Here is a 16,012-nt window from a genome sequence, read left to right on the forward strand (position 1 = left end):
AGTTCATAATTATATCTCTCTTATCTTTAAGATCACATTTTATAATGCAATGTTAATTATTAATTGAAAACAGCAATGGTCCAAATTCTATTATCACTGCAGTGCCAATAAACCCAGGATAGCTCTGCTTAAGCATGTGCTTTTGGGCCTGTGTAGCCAAGACCATAGTACTGACAGATAAGGAACACAGCAGAAGGAGTCAGCAACTCTGATCCAAGTTGAGATCTTACATGAAACCAGGGCTGGCCTTTTACCATGTGGACTGAAGATCAAAATTTATCACATTCCCCTCTGTAACATTCCTTCAAAGTGGACTTTAAGGTAAATGATAATAACAATGCCATCACGTGTTGTTTAGCAGGGAAACCTTGCTATTCTAATAATGCCACAAAGGTGGAAAGCTCAAAGCTGGTTGGCTGATGTTCTGTGGAAAGCTCAGTGGCAGGCCCTATAAATTGCAAGGAATGAAAGCAAACAGTTTGTCTTTCCATCACAAAAATGAGCTCCACCAGCTTCCTGTCCTGCCTAGCTCTCCTATCATACTATGCATATGGTATCTCTGTAAGTAGAAACCAGTTTTCTACAGTTGCCTCTCATTCCAGAGATGTATTGGACCTTATACGAGCTSTATTTTACTTTCTTTCAGGTCAAGCATCTCTCCAGTGAAGTTGGTAAGGACTCTCTGAGCTGTTCAGAGAACTGAAGATTGTTTCTTTTGCTTGTTGTGTTGCTACCACCTCTGAATGCATGTTCTTTGTCTGTCTTACAGCACAAAATGCTGATGCTGGTGAGATAATCAAAGACATTCCAGAGATTAACTTAGGTGAGTTGATGTCTAAAAATCCATGCAGTCCTACTGAGAAAGTTGTAAGCAGAAAGATGAAGCTTTATTAAAAAAAGAGGCAGGGGATGGTCATGAAAAGACCATTGTTACAGGAAAAATAAATATAATGAAGGGGTCTCCAAATCATCTTTCTCAGACTGCTTTGCATAGAATTTTGAAATTATCCTAGTTTTCAAGGCACTCCAAGGCTTGGGTGAAACTGGGGCTATAGCTCTGCATAAATGAGAGATGCAGATGTCTTCCACTTGAGGCCGTAGCATGCTGTATCAGTAGTAAAGGCCTTGGAGTCTAGCATTTTCCTTATCTCTATACATGTTTTTTATAGAGTTTCAAAAAGCAGGTAATAGCTTAAATGCTTAGTTGAGTATATATGAGCAGTTAGGTAATCAGGAGGAAAAGGTACAACAGCATACCTTCTTTCTCTATTTTTTAAGCTCTGTAATGCAAATTTCCGCATGTACTTTACTGACATACTACRCAATATTGCTTATCGATGCATTATTGCAAATTGCTATGTTCTCTACAGAATTGTTTCATCATGTGACTGTTGCCACTGGCTGGTAACAAGCAAGAGGTTATCACACTGGCTACCAAATTTCTGCTCCCCACAATACAGCCTTTGTTAAGTAGTAAATATTGAGTAGAAGCTGCAGATAGAAGCTAATCCTTCCTTGTTCTCTGTAAATACCTGAGAACATAAAGCTCATACACATCATAAATAGATTCAATGCTTTATGAATTGAAATATATTTGATATTTGATTTTCAATTATCTTTCATTAAACTGCTTTTCAGCTGCTGGACTGGACCTCTTCCAGGGGGATATCTTGCTCCCAGTAAGTAATGCAAAGTGTTGTAGCTATAATTTGTCCTAATTATATTTTCAGCACAAATCAATCCATCTTCCTACAATAGCATCATCATTACCTATTAATTCTCTTTTCAGGACAAACAGCGAAATGCCCTAAGAAATGACACGTACAGATGGAAGTTCCCTATTCCCTATATTTTGGGTGATAACCTAGGTAAAGCAGATACGTTATTCATATTTTAAATCCAAACACAGGAATCATTATGAGAATTTTTTTTAGAGGGCTTTCCCACGTTAACATTCACTAATAACCACATTGTGCCTTTATCTGAAAACCAAATGTCTCCTCTATACCTGTCATAAAAAACATATAATTCAGTCAAACTCAATCACTTTTCTTTTGGTTGCATGTATATATTTCTTACTTATGTGAGATGAGTGACCTGCAACATGTTAAAAATGCATTCCTGAAATATGTTTTGCAGATCTGAATGCCAAAGGAGTCATTCTTGAAGCATTTGAAATGTTCCGCCTGAAGTCTTGCATTGATTTCAAGCCATATGAAGGAGAGCCAAACTACATATTCTTCAGAAAAGAAAGTGGGTAAGGTTTAGTTTTGTTCTGCAGAACCAGTATGGAATTCATCTGTTCTTACTTCTGCAGTCTGTACGTTTAGCCTAGGCAGGCCTTGTGCACATGATAGTGAGTAAATTTTCAGGGCTTAGGTTGCCTTCATTCTGTAGATGATCAGAGCACATGGTCCACACTTAAATAATAATTCATATACTTGCTTTGTACTTAAATCTTTTTTGATATTGCTTTAAGTCCAGTGAGCAAATGGGAACCTTAAATACAGAAAAGAATACTTAATGAACAATGAAATCTCTTTTTCAGGTGCTGGTCCATGGTGGGAGACCAGCAGACTGGACAGAACCTCTCCATTGGCTCAGGGTGTGATTACAAAGCAATTGTGGAACATGAGATCCTGCATGCTTTGGGATTTTACCATGAGCAGTCAAGGATGGACCGGGATGATTACGTGACAATCTGGTGGGATGAAATTCTTGATGGTTGGTATTGAACGTAAAGCYGAGTATTATAAAGTGTAGACTGATGGTATCTTTCTCATTAGTTGTTAAAGCCTTCTTAAAGATGTGAATTCAGTGATATGGGACCACACCTGAGACCCCCTGTAAATCAGTGTGTAGATGAAGCATGGTTTCCATACAGTTTCTCTTGTGGAAGATGAGGATCAATCTAAGCCCAGAGATGAGTCACACTCTTTGGAAGTTAGGAGGCAATTTTGCCCCTTAGTTGAAGGACTGTAGCCCTTTTGAACAAAACACTTTTTCCTTTCTTGCTGTGTAATGTAAAATTGCATTTACTGTCAGGTTTTCTCAAAGTCTGAAATGTTTTTTTTTTACTCAGAAACTCATGTTTTCCAGAAACTGGAAAGATTCACTTKGTACATAAAGAAGCTTCAAAGAGTCAGATGGGATACATAAAATAAGGTTCTTTCCCACTCTCCCCAGCCCACTATATCTCTGTAGGTCCTTGGTTTCATGTTTAGTTTCATCAGATTTGGTAGCTTGCTGAGTTTCAGCAGCTCTCTGTAGTCCTCCTGGTCTCTAGGCAGTTTATCTTTCTATCTCCCTTATTATTTAATAATACAATATTTGAAACAGAGTGAATGGTAGTCTGCAACAAACTCTTAAAGGCAAAGGCACCAAATATAAACTCGTTTCTCCCAGTAGTGGTTCATTGTCATGCCAAGCCTTGTGGCCATTTGCATTCAYACTTGCCTCTGCCCTGCCCACTCTCTTTTGGAGTGGCTGAGCAGTAGGTGGGATGTGGATATTCATGGTTTGGCAGACCATGATTTTTACTGTTATGAAAAGCACTAAACCCAGCCCACYTTATCTACCAATTTACCAATTTGATCTCAGCTTGAATCATGGTGGTTATGATGGTGATGATGCTAATACTTAGAGCCTGACTTTTGGGACCTGTTATATTGTGCTCTGTAACTACTCACCTCTTAAACCAAAAGTCTTGCAATGGATTATTATGAGTTTTGTGTTGTATAGAGCTATTGAAAAACTTAACAGAATAGTCAATTCCTACCTTCTATAGGTTTCTATCCATASTACATCATTGTATTTTCCAATGAGGAAAATACATAATGTAAAAAACTGTAACTGAAACTCTCTGAAAGAACTAAAAGGTTGGAGAAAGGTTGATTTGATTCCCTAGTTTGCATTAGATTTAGCCAATGGGCAGAATTTGTTTCTTGAGGCTTTTGGGTTAGAATTAAGCTCACAGACTTATACATCTCAACATCTACCTCTGTTGTCCGCCTATAAGCTGTATGTCTAAGCGTAGATGACTGTATTAGCATGACATAAGTCTCTCTGGGTTAGATGAATCCCACCACAACTGAGTCAGCATAGGCTGGATTTACTGAATGCTGCACAGGAAGGCACAAACCCAAAGAACCCAAACAGTTAATCAAGCCTTCATTCAGGCAAGACCCTTTAGACTTTGTATGTTTATTTTTACCCAGTCCTGAAACATTATTTGCCCCTCTAAAGGGTAATAAGGCTGGTGTATATGCATTTGTTTGCCCATCTTCTTTAATGCATTAATGACTTGGAAACCCAAATTTATAGCATGGTAATGTTTTTTATCATAATGCATTTCCATAAACTTCAATGCAAATAGAATAGAGGAGAAATAGAGGAAATAGAGAAATAGAGGGGGGAAAAAAACTCTTATTCATGTTCCTGTTGACATAAAAGCTAATAAGCTTTATTAGACTTTGGAGAAAATACACAAGAAAGCTAGGAAATGAAGTTGCCTTCTCAATGAATGGCTTATTTATTTTAAAAACATCTAGAMGTTATTCTTTTCCTGATAAGGATCTTAAAGAACAACACTATTATTACACAAGTCTGTGTTTTGCCACGATTTTATTCCCAGTTATAAAAAGCAATAGTGCTTAATTAGCAAGATTCTCACCCTTTCTGATAAGAGGTCCATTTCAAGAATCTGGAAGAAAATAATCCCCAAGCTTTTATATAATCTTGAGCCTTGGACTGAAGACCTTTGTGCCCAGTATAGAGCTTTTCCAGAAGGGAAGGGCAGATGTACACAGAGAAGAAGTAATTGTCCTCTGATTACAGGCATTTAGGAGAGAATGAACCCAAATATTCTGGAAATATGGAAGTATTATCTGGGGAAATGTTAAGAATCTCTCTTTACTTCCATACCGATGCATATGAAATGGTCTCTCTGTCTCAGAGGATAATTTCACCTTGAAAAAAAAGAAAAAAATAACCCGTTCTCTTGTAAGAAATGATTCCACCAAGGAACATGTTTCCAGAAGATTTTTCAGAAAAAAAAAAAAATAAGGAAAAAACCAAAAGATTAATAAACCGAAAATATGCAAGTTGGTGTGGCTGTAGCAATATGATCAATCTAGGGTAAAACCTCATTGCTTTGGCATATTACTCGTAGCATGTTCTTTTCACTGAAGAATAGAAGAGGCTGGAGGCACTGCAGAACTGCCACTCCTGCCCTCTTGATGGTTGAAGGGCTTCTCCTTGTTCCTATGGGATCTAATGTCCTGGAAAATGTTTGCATCATTGTTCACAGAGTCTGGAATGCACTATTATTTATCTCTAAATACATTATTTCAGGATGCTTATCAGGGACCATTAGACAACCTAATTTGACTTCCAAGATATCAGTGGTCTTTATAGCTGGCTTATGTTTTATTTTGAACCTACATAACTCACGTGGGATAGGAAACTGCAAACTAAAAATGCTTTGTTGTCCAAATGACTTCACAAACAAATCACATGGATTTTGAACCATCTATCAAAAAGCAATTGCTTTGCATATATCAATTCTACCACAGAAAATTGTATCCAAAGAGCCTTGCTAAACCCATTTCTTTTCTGATTGCTCTAAGGATGAAACACTTTTATGCTCTTTTCCCAGGCAGGGAACATAATTTTCTGAAGTACGATGACARCTACATCAGTGACCTGAACACCCCCTATGACTATGAATCAGTGATGCACTATGCACCATTTTCATTCAACAAAAATGAGAGCATCCCCACAATCACAGCGAAGATACCAGCATTTGATAACATCATTGGACAGCGTCTAGACTTCAGTGCCATTGACCTGGAAAGACTCAATCGCATGTATAACTGCAGTAAGTCATAATTTAGAGATGGCAAACTGCTTCCTATGTTTACACTTTACCCTKCCGGATTTATTTCCCTTAAGTCCCTAAAAATAAGAAAATTATTCTCAGGTGCTCTTCAGGCAATATTGAAGAGGGACTGTGGTACAGAGACTTAAACTGTTCATGTCTCCTTTTGTCCCTCTTTGGCTCTGCTGTCATAACTTTTATAGAACTCCAATTTGTCAATGAAAGTCAGCTCATTCCCATCTTCTCTTTCATGTTGCTCCTTGGGACTCAGACACATGGCTGTGTTCTGCTCTTTTTTGGGGCAGTTTCTCTGGCCTCTGGTATGAGATGAACGCAATTGGGTATTCTCTTTTACTGAAATTTGGACCAGATGCATAATGTTGCACCTGGTATGGGTTGAATCTAGACCCCATCATTCTTTCCATTTGGTTGCTCAGCTCGTTAAAGATGTTATCACATCTGTGCTTTTTAGCAAAAAATTGTTGTTCTCACAGCTCTGCCAACAGGAACATCCACTTGCAGGCAAACTTACCTGAACTGACCTAAGCTAACTGGATAGACTTTGCTGGAAGTGGGTTAAACCTTCCTAAATCCAAGCATACAAGTGAGCCATGGAGACTGATAACGTCCAGCAGTTAAATACAGGAATGAGATGACAAAATCTTTAATCAACATCGCTGTTCACAAAGCAACTATGTTGTGTGGTGGGATGTTGGTATCTTTATGCAGGGAATCTCTCTGGAAATAAACCTTTTGTTTTTTTCTCTCTTGAATCCTTGTCTTAGGACTTACATCTGCACTGATCAGGTATTCTCCAAAATATCTATACTAATATAAACAAAAACCCAAATAGGAGTAGAAATATCCAAATTTTGTTTTAAATGAGATACTTCAGACATAACCATGTATGCATTTTTTTTCAGCTTCAACACACACTCTTTTGGACCAGTGTGCTTTTGAGTATGAAAACATCTGTGGCATGATTCAAGGAACCAGAGATGACCTAGACTGGGTCCATCAGCAGAGCAGTGCTACAGGGCAGGAAGACCACACGCTTGCTGGGCGTTGTAGAGGTAAAACCAAGCAACAGAGCACCCAACCAGAGAAAAGGGGTTAGCTGGGGTAATGGCCACTTCTGCATGCCTGGCTGGACAGTTTGGTTTAAAGGAAGRTTTAGAGAAGTTGCTAAAGATGTTGTCATAGAAATGCCAACATTGTCTACTCTAAAAACAGAAGATTAAATGATTACACTCAGGAGACCACCCAGCAGACAGTTTAGCTGTAATGTTTCTAGCTAAGCAAAAATCTCATTTCATTTTCACGTGTCTTGGCACTGTCATTCTAAGTTTATGATCTCTTTAGTGTTATCATAAAAGCTTTTTGAAGATAGTGGAATGTTCTCCACACCAACAGTATAAAAATGAACAACAAACCATTTTAACTAGAGTCCTTTTAAATACAGCCTGGAAGAGGACTTACTGCAACTTTCAAAGTCTGAGTGGGAATTATTTTGTTGCTRTATGATAAGAAGTGCACGAAATAGCACTCATAAACCATGGATGAATGTGGCATTTGCAAAGCAAACAATAAGTTAAGCTTAAGAGTACATGCTCTGAAGATAGCAGAAAGTCACATTTCATTATAATGTTATTTTTAAACGTTAATTTGACATTTTTCAAAGAAGAGAATCTCAAAGATCTGGAGTCAATTCCAGTCAGAGTTGCAGGTTGTATTCTACAAGTGAAAGTAATGATTAAGCAAGGATATGATTTGTCATTACTTAGTCAGCTTTCTTGGAACTTTGGTGGAAAAAAAGTGTCTATATATAGAATGCAAGAATCAGAGCCACATTCAGTTGTGCTTTATTTAGTGTCTATATATAGAATGCAAGAATCAGAGCCACATTCAGTTGTGCTTTATTTAATCTTTGATGAGGGAAAAATTTGACCTGTCATCAGGATGAGAGTCTATTCCTCTTTTGTTGGAATAGGCAACACAAGGAAAGAAAAACAGAGTATCAACTGCTCATAAGGCTGGTAGTTATCAATCAGATAACTGTGAGACTGCAAAGTAACTTTAGAAAATCATCTGATATCCTTTACAAGAACATGCTTCTAGACTTCTTCTGGGATTTTTTTTCTTCTTTCTTCTACTTTTTTTCTTTTTTTCTTGATATGATTGTTGCTGAAAAAGCCTTTGAGTTGTTTGRTATTATTATTGGGTAAGAGCATGTCTTGTAAGAGTTTTTGTGTTTTTAGGGCTTAATAAGTTAGAGATAATTAATTAATTAATCATGCTCCTARCTCCCGTGACATCGCRAGATCTTCCGAGTGCCATGCCCTAAGCTCTATGCCCTGTATTATACTATATCATCTACTTTCGCTAAGCTCTCTAATTTATTAAGCCCTAAAAACACAAAAACTCCTACAATGTCTAAAAACTTAACCTGCACCTATGCTTTAACATCTAATGACTCAGCATAAAATAAGTAATCATGTTCCCTGAAGACTTAATGGAGAGGGGTAGGTGCCATTAAGGATCTCTCAAGGGCCTAAATGAATTGCTAGGTTGGGGAATGCCTCTCCTTTTCAAGACCTTCAAAGGCTCCTTAATTCCATCAGGAATTCAAACACTTTTGGAGAACCCCTTTTGCCACTATCTCAAGTAGGGGCTAATTTTAGGTTTCTAACACAGATGGACCGCATTTTGCTCAAACAGTTGCAAATCCAGTATTTTTTTACTTTTTTCCTGGTTTACCTGAGGGAGGGGCTGTACAGCTTAATGGTCAGAGAGAGGACATAGCAGGAAGGCTTTTGATTTGGTCGCTGTATGCTCTTGCTGACGTCCCTCAAGACCAATGGCAGTCATGGATCCTACTTTCTAAGCAGTGAAGTGCCTTATGTGTGAATAGAGCAGTCAGGCACCCTTGATAAAGTTTCCACAGCATATGTGTTCAAAGYACTCAACATACCAGGTGTGAGGCACCAGAGAATATTCCCAGACCTGGCTAGAAGGGACATGAAACACAGAACAGCTCTGCCAGCTCCACTGGCCGTACAGGAGGCTATACTGTGATTATACAGCTGCAGGTTGGACTGGTGACACCTCAGGCATCAGAGCACGTGAGTCCAAAAAACATGTCCCAAGGTGAGAAGGCTTTCACAGAATAGTTACAAGAATTTCACTTAATAGTGTAATCATCGACTGTAATGAATAACTATAGAGCAATGCGGTACAGATAAGATGTGACAAGGTCGTGTGATAAGAATGCATGTGATAAGAAATGTGTGCAATGGTGAGTTTGTGAATGTCATACGAAAACAAAGGTAAATATAAGGATAAGGGTAGATACTTCAATTCTAAAGATTGCTTCAGCAAATGTTAGTGGGGAATTAGTAGAGTGACAAAGATGATTCACAGAGAAACAAAGATGATTAAGGGACTGCAGCATGGATTGTGTGARGAAAGACTAAGCAAGCTGGGCCTGTTTAGCCTGGAGAAGAGAAGGCTGAGAGGAGATCTGATCAATATGTATAAGTACCTGTAGGGAGAACGTAGGCAGGAGGGGACCAAACTCTTCTCAGTGGTGGCCAATGATAGGACAAGGGGCAATAGGTATAAGGTGAAACACAGGAAGTTCCATCTCAATGGGAGGAAGAACTTCTTTCCTGGGAGAGTGACAGAGCCCTGGAACAGGTTGCCCAGGGAGGTTGTGGAGTCTCCTTCTCTGGAGATCTTCCAAACCTGCCTGGATGCCACCCTGTGCCCCGAGCTCTGGGTGTCCCTGCTGGAGCAGGGGGTTTGGACTAGATGATCTCTGGAGGTCCCTTCCAACCTCAACCATTCTGTGGTTCTGTGTGCTTTTGTGATCCTGTAAATTAAATTAGATGATAGACAAAAATTCTTATCCAATTCTTGCTGGTTATCATATACCGTTTCCTTCTATTTATGTCACAGCATTTTAGGCCTACTAAAAGAGTGGGGTTGAAATGATAGGTTTATACTATGCAGCTATAGGAAAGCCAGGAGGAGACACCAATACTCTATACTTTCTTCCTAGATGCTGGCTATTTCATGTACTTTGACACCAGCTCTGGCACGGCAGATGAGGTGGCTGTCCTAGAGTCTCGAATCCTTTATCCAAAGAGGACTCAACAGTGCCTCCAGTTCTTCTATAGGATCACAGGAAGCCTTTCTGACAAGCTGGTCATCTGGATTAAAGAGGACGATGGCACTGGAAATGTTCGCAAAATGAGGAAAATCCAAACCTTTCAAGGTAATTCTGAAAATATAAGGAATATACAAAATACTGCAGGAGGAAAGGTTGATTAATGAGTGCAGGACTAGTACAAAGCAGCTCAGATTTCAGGAGGCTTTCCCTAACCTACCAAAAGAGTATCTTGCAATTCAGCTAGTGATTTTGATATTGCAGCAGCGTATGTGTCAGTAACACTATGACTTGTAATAATRTAGCTCATGTGACCCACAGCAGAAGTCCCTAATTTCCTGATATTATATCGTGCTTAATGAATGGCACCCCAAACTCTGCTGGAGTTTTTTCAGTCTAGATTTCTACAGGCTACGATATGATCTGATGCTGGCTTGCTGACAAGCAACTATCTGTGCTCGCATTACTCAGTAAGAACCCCGACTGTTTCTTTTCATGTGGCCAGAGATAAAATACATGGAATTTTGGAACCAGAGTTCCCTCTTTGGATTATTTTGCTATATAGGACAAATCCAGCTACCAAGGGACTATTTATTTAATGTTGAAATCCAAGATGTGATAATCTCTCTTTATTAAGCTCCTGGAATTTCATGGAAGGACAAATTCCTGAAAAATTAGTGGTCACACTTGATTCCAATGTCCTGGAATACCTGCTCACATCTGCTTGTTATGTCTTGGCCTTTAGCATCTTGCCCCTTGAATTAGAGACTGTCATTCACCAACATCTGCATTCTTCCTAATGCAATGTGTCCAAGGCATTTAGATGATAACATCTATAATATTATTATGCTATTATCATTATAGCAACTTAAGATCTTTAGCCTTCAAGACTCTGTGAGAATTGTCTAAAAGTGCAGCTTAGTTGGATGGACAGATGGTTAGGAATAAACTGCTTCATATACCACTAATCTTGCTGATGTTTTATTTTTCTTTTACCAAAGCGGATAATGACAATAACTGGAAAATTGGCCATGTAACCCTCAACGCTCAAAAGAAGTTCCGATATCTCTTCCAAGGACTAAAGGGCAACCCCAGCTCTTCATCTGGTGGGATTGCTATTGATGACGTGACACTTGCAGAAACACCCTGTCCCACAGCTGTGTGGGTTGTCCGAAATTTCAGCCAAATCCTCCAAAATACATCAACCAGTGTTATTSAAAGCCCTCGGTTTTACAGCCCGGAGGGTTATGCCTTTGGCATAAGCCTGTATCCCCAGTCCAGAACCAGCGGCTACAGTCGCGTTGGCTTTCACTTGTGCAGTGGAGAGAACGATGGTGTTATGGAGTGGCCAGCTCTGAACCGCCAGGCTACCCTCACGGTGCTGGACCAGGATCCTGACATCTTGAAAAGGATGTCTGCAAGCAGAAGCTTCACCACAGACAAAAGCCAGGTTCTCCCAAGTAAGTGGTATTCACATGAAAATAAAAAATAAAAAAGTGAAAATTAAAGTAATCTGAGCCACAGGATTGAGTGCAGGACACAAAGTTGGGCAACTTTGTCTACATTTCATGATTTGGGCCCTTTCCCTCAGAACTCCTGTCCATTAAAGGCCATTTGAAGTGAAAAGTGTTGCACAGAGTGTTGTTGGTATTATTATGAAGAATATAAGGAATATCTGAGTTTATTATGAAGAATTTAAGGGATATCTGAGTTTGACTATCTGAGTTTGACACAATGCTTCTGCGCCAAAGGGTTGCCAAATCCCATCCTGCAGTTTGAGAATTCTAGTTTCCAAGCTCCTTTATGAGCTCTCATGCGAGCTCCTTTATGAGCTTTATGAGCCTTTATATCATCCAATATGATGGGTGCTGTGTCAGCACATGATAGTGCAATGTCAGCAGGGCAGTGTATTTCAGTGCTAATTCAACATTAATTAAATTAAAATTATATTTTGAGAATTGAGTTAACTTTAATATACCCGATCTGAAAGCATGGGGTTCACACTGTAGCTGTATTCAAGGAACAAAATATCTGCAAACACCTAAGAGATCAGTTTGCAACATTTGAAATTTATCTCACTCTGGTATGTAGTCCAGATTTGATTTTTTTTAGCAGAACCACAGCAATGAAAAAAAAACATTAGACTATAAACCATAGATGCTTCAGAACTGCACACGAGCACTCCACCATATTTAAGGGGTGTCCTTATGCAGGAGAGTTAGTTCAGCCCTTGATGAAAGGAGAGCTGTGGAATTCAAATGTCATGAGAATCGTCATGTAGACTATTTCTAAGCATCTACTGTCACCCACAGTTTGTCAGTGCTCTGTGATTTGTTTGGGCATCTGAGCCCTGAATTTGATTTTGCAGCATGAATCCTGTTTTAACTTGGAGTAAAAGTCATGTTATATTTCCAGACTGGAAGAGTTTATGGTGTCCATTTCTCTCTTTGCAGACGCTAACACGACCTCGATATGGGAGAGACCATCTCTTGTTGGAAATTTTGATGTCTCATGCAATTGCTATAGAAGTGTAGACTGGGGGTGGAATACCTTCATATCCCATAGCCAGCTGAGAAGGAGAAGCTTCCTGAAAAATGATGATCTGATTATTTTTGCCGAATTTCACGGTAAAGGCTCTGTTCCTGCTTCTTACAAAAAACAAACAAACAAACAAACAAAAAAAAAACCCACACAAGTGGCTGCTCTTTTCTACCTCTTTCCTAACTGTGTCTTTTCAATATTGTTTCCACTGTCTAAATCCTCTTCTCCTCTAAGCGCACTCAGGAAGAACTTTAGAAAGGAATTATTTGCCTTATTTCAGGGAATATTGACTGAAGTGTTTGTGAGTTCATAGAAATAGCAATGACTTATTGAGGGTTAGTTTCTTAGACACCTTTAAGCACCCTCACCACTACTCATCTACATTTCTGTGAACATATTAAAAAGCCTTTCCTACTTGGTCTATTTTCAAAAAGAGCAGCCACACTTAGCAGTTTTCCAAAGCACCGAATGACTCTGACTTACTTAAATCACTACTATAAATTCAGCTCTTTTGAGCTTTAAATTTACAGCACTTCTTGTGGCACAGCAAGAGCTCTCTAAGGGGTTTATGGGCAAGGAGTATCTTCTGATCCACAAAGGTCTTTGTGGACCTCTGCGATAAAGAATAGTGCATATAATAGTATCACTCATTGTTATCTGATGTCCTTCTCTCCTCTTTCCTTCTTTAAAAGATCTGCTTCACCTCAATAACACTGAAGTCCCTGTTGAGCCTGCCCCATCTTCCATCACGGAAGGCCTCATTCTTCAACGGCAGAAGAGAGCGGCCCAGGATATTGAGCCTGTTCAAGACTGGCTTCCTTATCTGCAAGATCCGTGTAAACCAAATCCGTGCCAGAATGATGGAGTCTGTGTGAATATGAACGGGAAAGCAAGCTGCAGGTACCACTGACCTCTCCTCTGTCAGCCTCAATTTTCTTAAGAGCTAAGTAACGCAAGTGATAAGAACTCAGTGCTACAATTCTCAAAGAAGGTCTCAGCTACTAGGTTTTTAGACAGCCGGAACAAAACACCTCACTGCAGCAATTATTTTTTACTAGCAGTCCCAGGAAGCCCCCTCTGCATTGCTTACAGGGGATGTAAATAGCCTCCTCATTAGGTGGGCATGTTGTGATGAGAACTGCTGTAATGGGAACCTTCCATGCAGAACCAGGCGTTAGAGACCTATAAGCCTTTGGGGTAGGACACAACACCTGCTGTGCTTGAATCTGTGGTTTATTTTCACAGGTGCCCATCAGGACAAGCCTTCTTGTTTACTGGTGAGAGATGTCAGTCAATGCAGGTCCATGGAAACATCCTGGGACTGACAGTGGGTGGAATTGCTGGAACCATTGTCTTGACCATTGTCCTCATTTCCATGATGGCTAAAAGATAAAGAGCTATAGGAGGATAAATCTCAGCCCAGTATTTTTCAAGAGTTCAAAAGGCATTGGTTTGCAGTGAAAAAATGTTAAAATACAACTTGTAAAAGACTAGTCAGCATACAAACATTGAAAGCAAAACAAATAATTTGTTAACAGTTAATGCCTTAACATGCTCGATTACCTGACTGGACCTTACCATGAGCTAAAGATAGTTACAGATCCAACTACCTTCTGCAAGCTGCTCCAACCCCCCATGAAAGTTGTCAAACCCATAAATTGTCCACAGTTATGTAATAAATGTAAAAAAAAAAAAAAAAAAAAAAAAAAAAAAAAAAAAAAAAAAAAAAAAAAAAAAAAAAAAAAAAAAAAAAAAAGCAGGACCTGCTTGTTAATCTGTGAGACTGAGAAAGTGAAATGAAGCCAAGTTGCTGCTCCTTATCCATCTGCAAAATTTTTGAAAACAGTTGCCATCACTTCATGAAAGCTTGTCTGCCCTCAAGTTCCCCCCATTTCATTTCTGGAAATGGCCTCAAGTGGTGCCAGGGAAGGTTCAGGTTTGTCCCGATCCGCTGTTGGGGGAAGTTCTGATATGATCCCCAGRGCGAGATTAAGACATGAACAGGGTCAAATGCCATAGAACCTTCTAAGCTCTATTCTCATAATTGCTATCGATAGAACAAAGAGAAGAAGGGAAAAGGAAAAAAACAAATATAAGCAAGTGAGCGGGAGAGAGAGATGCAGCAAGATTACAGATACCACCACCATCAGTCCAGCTACATTTTTTCAGTTCCACCTCAGTGCAGGTTATGGTCTCTTGAAGACGAGGCCGCTCTTGGTGCAGGTGATGATCTCTTCAGAGAGCTCAGAAGAAAACAAAGAAGAAGCTGCTCACTTGGTGCACAGGTGAAGAAGTCGCTCAGTGCAGGTGAAAAGGAAGGAGGCCTCTCTCAACAGAGAGGCCTCTCTCAACAGAGAAAAATGTACTCCTTTTATTGTCCCAGTTCTTGAAGAGTCCGTCCACCTAAAGATTTCTGGTATGTGTTGTTTATGTTGTATGTGCTGTGTGCTCTGGTGCACCTATTCCCCCCAGCTTGAGTGCCCATGGCACTTGGCAGCCCAAAGCCCACTGGTAGCCCCAAAAGTTGTAGATCCTCGAGATGATATCACAGTCTTCCTGGAGACAGGATGCCACAGTCAAGAAATGTGAATGATGTGGCAAGAATGTTGAGACATGCACATCAACCAAGAATGCCTTTGTTCGAGTCTTGAGCTGATATCCTGGTCTTCCAAGGTAAATGGTGCAGCAACAAGGCAACAAGAACGAGACAAACACAGTCCAAAACGGTCTCTTACAAGGTTAGATATTAGGAAAAWTTTCTACATGGAAAAAGTAGTCAAATATTGGAACAGGCTGCCCAGGGAAGTGCTGGAATCACCATCCCTGGCAATGTTCAAGGAACATGTAGATGAGGTGCTTATGGACATGGTTTAACAGGCATGATATTGAGGGGCTTATGGTTGGACTTGATGATCTCAAAGGTCTTTTCCAACCATAATGATTCTGTGATCACATGATTTGAATCATGCCTACAAGCAGGGACAGTTGCAGTAGCAGAGATGGGCCTTTCTCTGTGCTGTTTCTTTGCCCACATAACCCCTTGCCTTCACCAGCCCATCCAGTCTTTGGGACCGCTGAGACTGACCAACCTGAACAACTGCTCTTGGACACAGCTGTTGCATGCGGGACATTTGGGAATGGACACATTTGGGTGAGAGCTGGTCAGCCTCCAGGAGCCCTGGTGATGTCTGAGGTGAGGAAGACACAACTGTCCTGGGCGCAAACCAGCAAGCCCAGGGCATGAAGTGGGTGCAGCAAGAGAGGGAGGGTGAGATTGACAGTGAGACAACAGGTCTCCTTGTGCAAAGCAACCCATGACTTGTGCTGTCCACCAGAGGGAGAGCTGAGCATAAAGCTGGGCAGAGGGGCCTTCTCCCACCCACAGCCACCACTATGTCCCACTGCCATCAGCACAGCCTGGAGGC

At 40.1% G+C, this 16,012-nt stretch overlaps 1 protein-coding gene across 1 annotated transcript; it reads left to right on the forward strand.

Moving 5' to 3' along the window:
* Window positions 1-793: 793 nt before the first annotated feature.
* MEP1A (meprin A subunit alpha) lies at window positions 794-14,193 on the forward strand. Its single transcript, XM_026044905.1, has 12 exons — window positions 794-823; window positions 1,639-1,679; window positions 1,790-1,868; window positions 2,140-2,257; window positions 2,549-2,724; window positions 5,657-5,878; window positions 6,802-6,951; window positions 9,939-10,154; window positions 11,048-11,506; window positions 12,500-12,673; window positions 13,280-13,487; window positions 13,833-14,193. Exons 4-12 carry the CDS (start codon window positions 2,178-2,180, stop codon window positions 13,978-13,980), a joined length of 1,833 nt encoding a protein of 610 aa, XP_025900690.1. The 5' UTR covers window positions 794-823; window positions 1,639-1,679; window positions 1,790-1,868; window positions 2,140-2,177; the 3' UTR covers window positions 13,981-14,193.
* Window positions 14,194-16,012: the final 1,819 nt, after the last annotated feature.

Source organism: Nothoprocta perdicaria, unplaced genomic scaffold, assembly GCF_003342845.1.
Source record: "Nothoprocta perdicaria isolate Ctin4 unplaced genomic scaffold, notPer1 scaffold_39, whole genome shotgun sequence".
NCBI classification, from domain to species: Eukaryota; Metazoa; Chordata; class Aves; order Tinamiformes; family Tinamidae; genus Nothoprocta; species Nothoprocta perdicaria.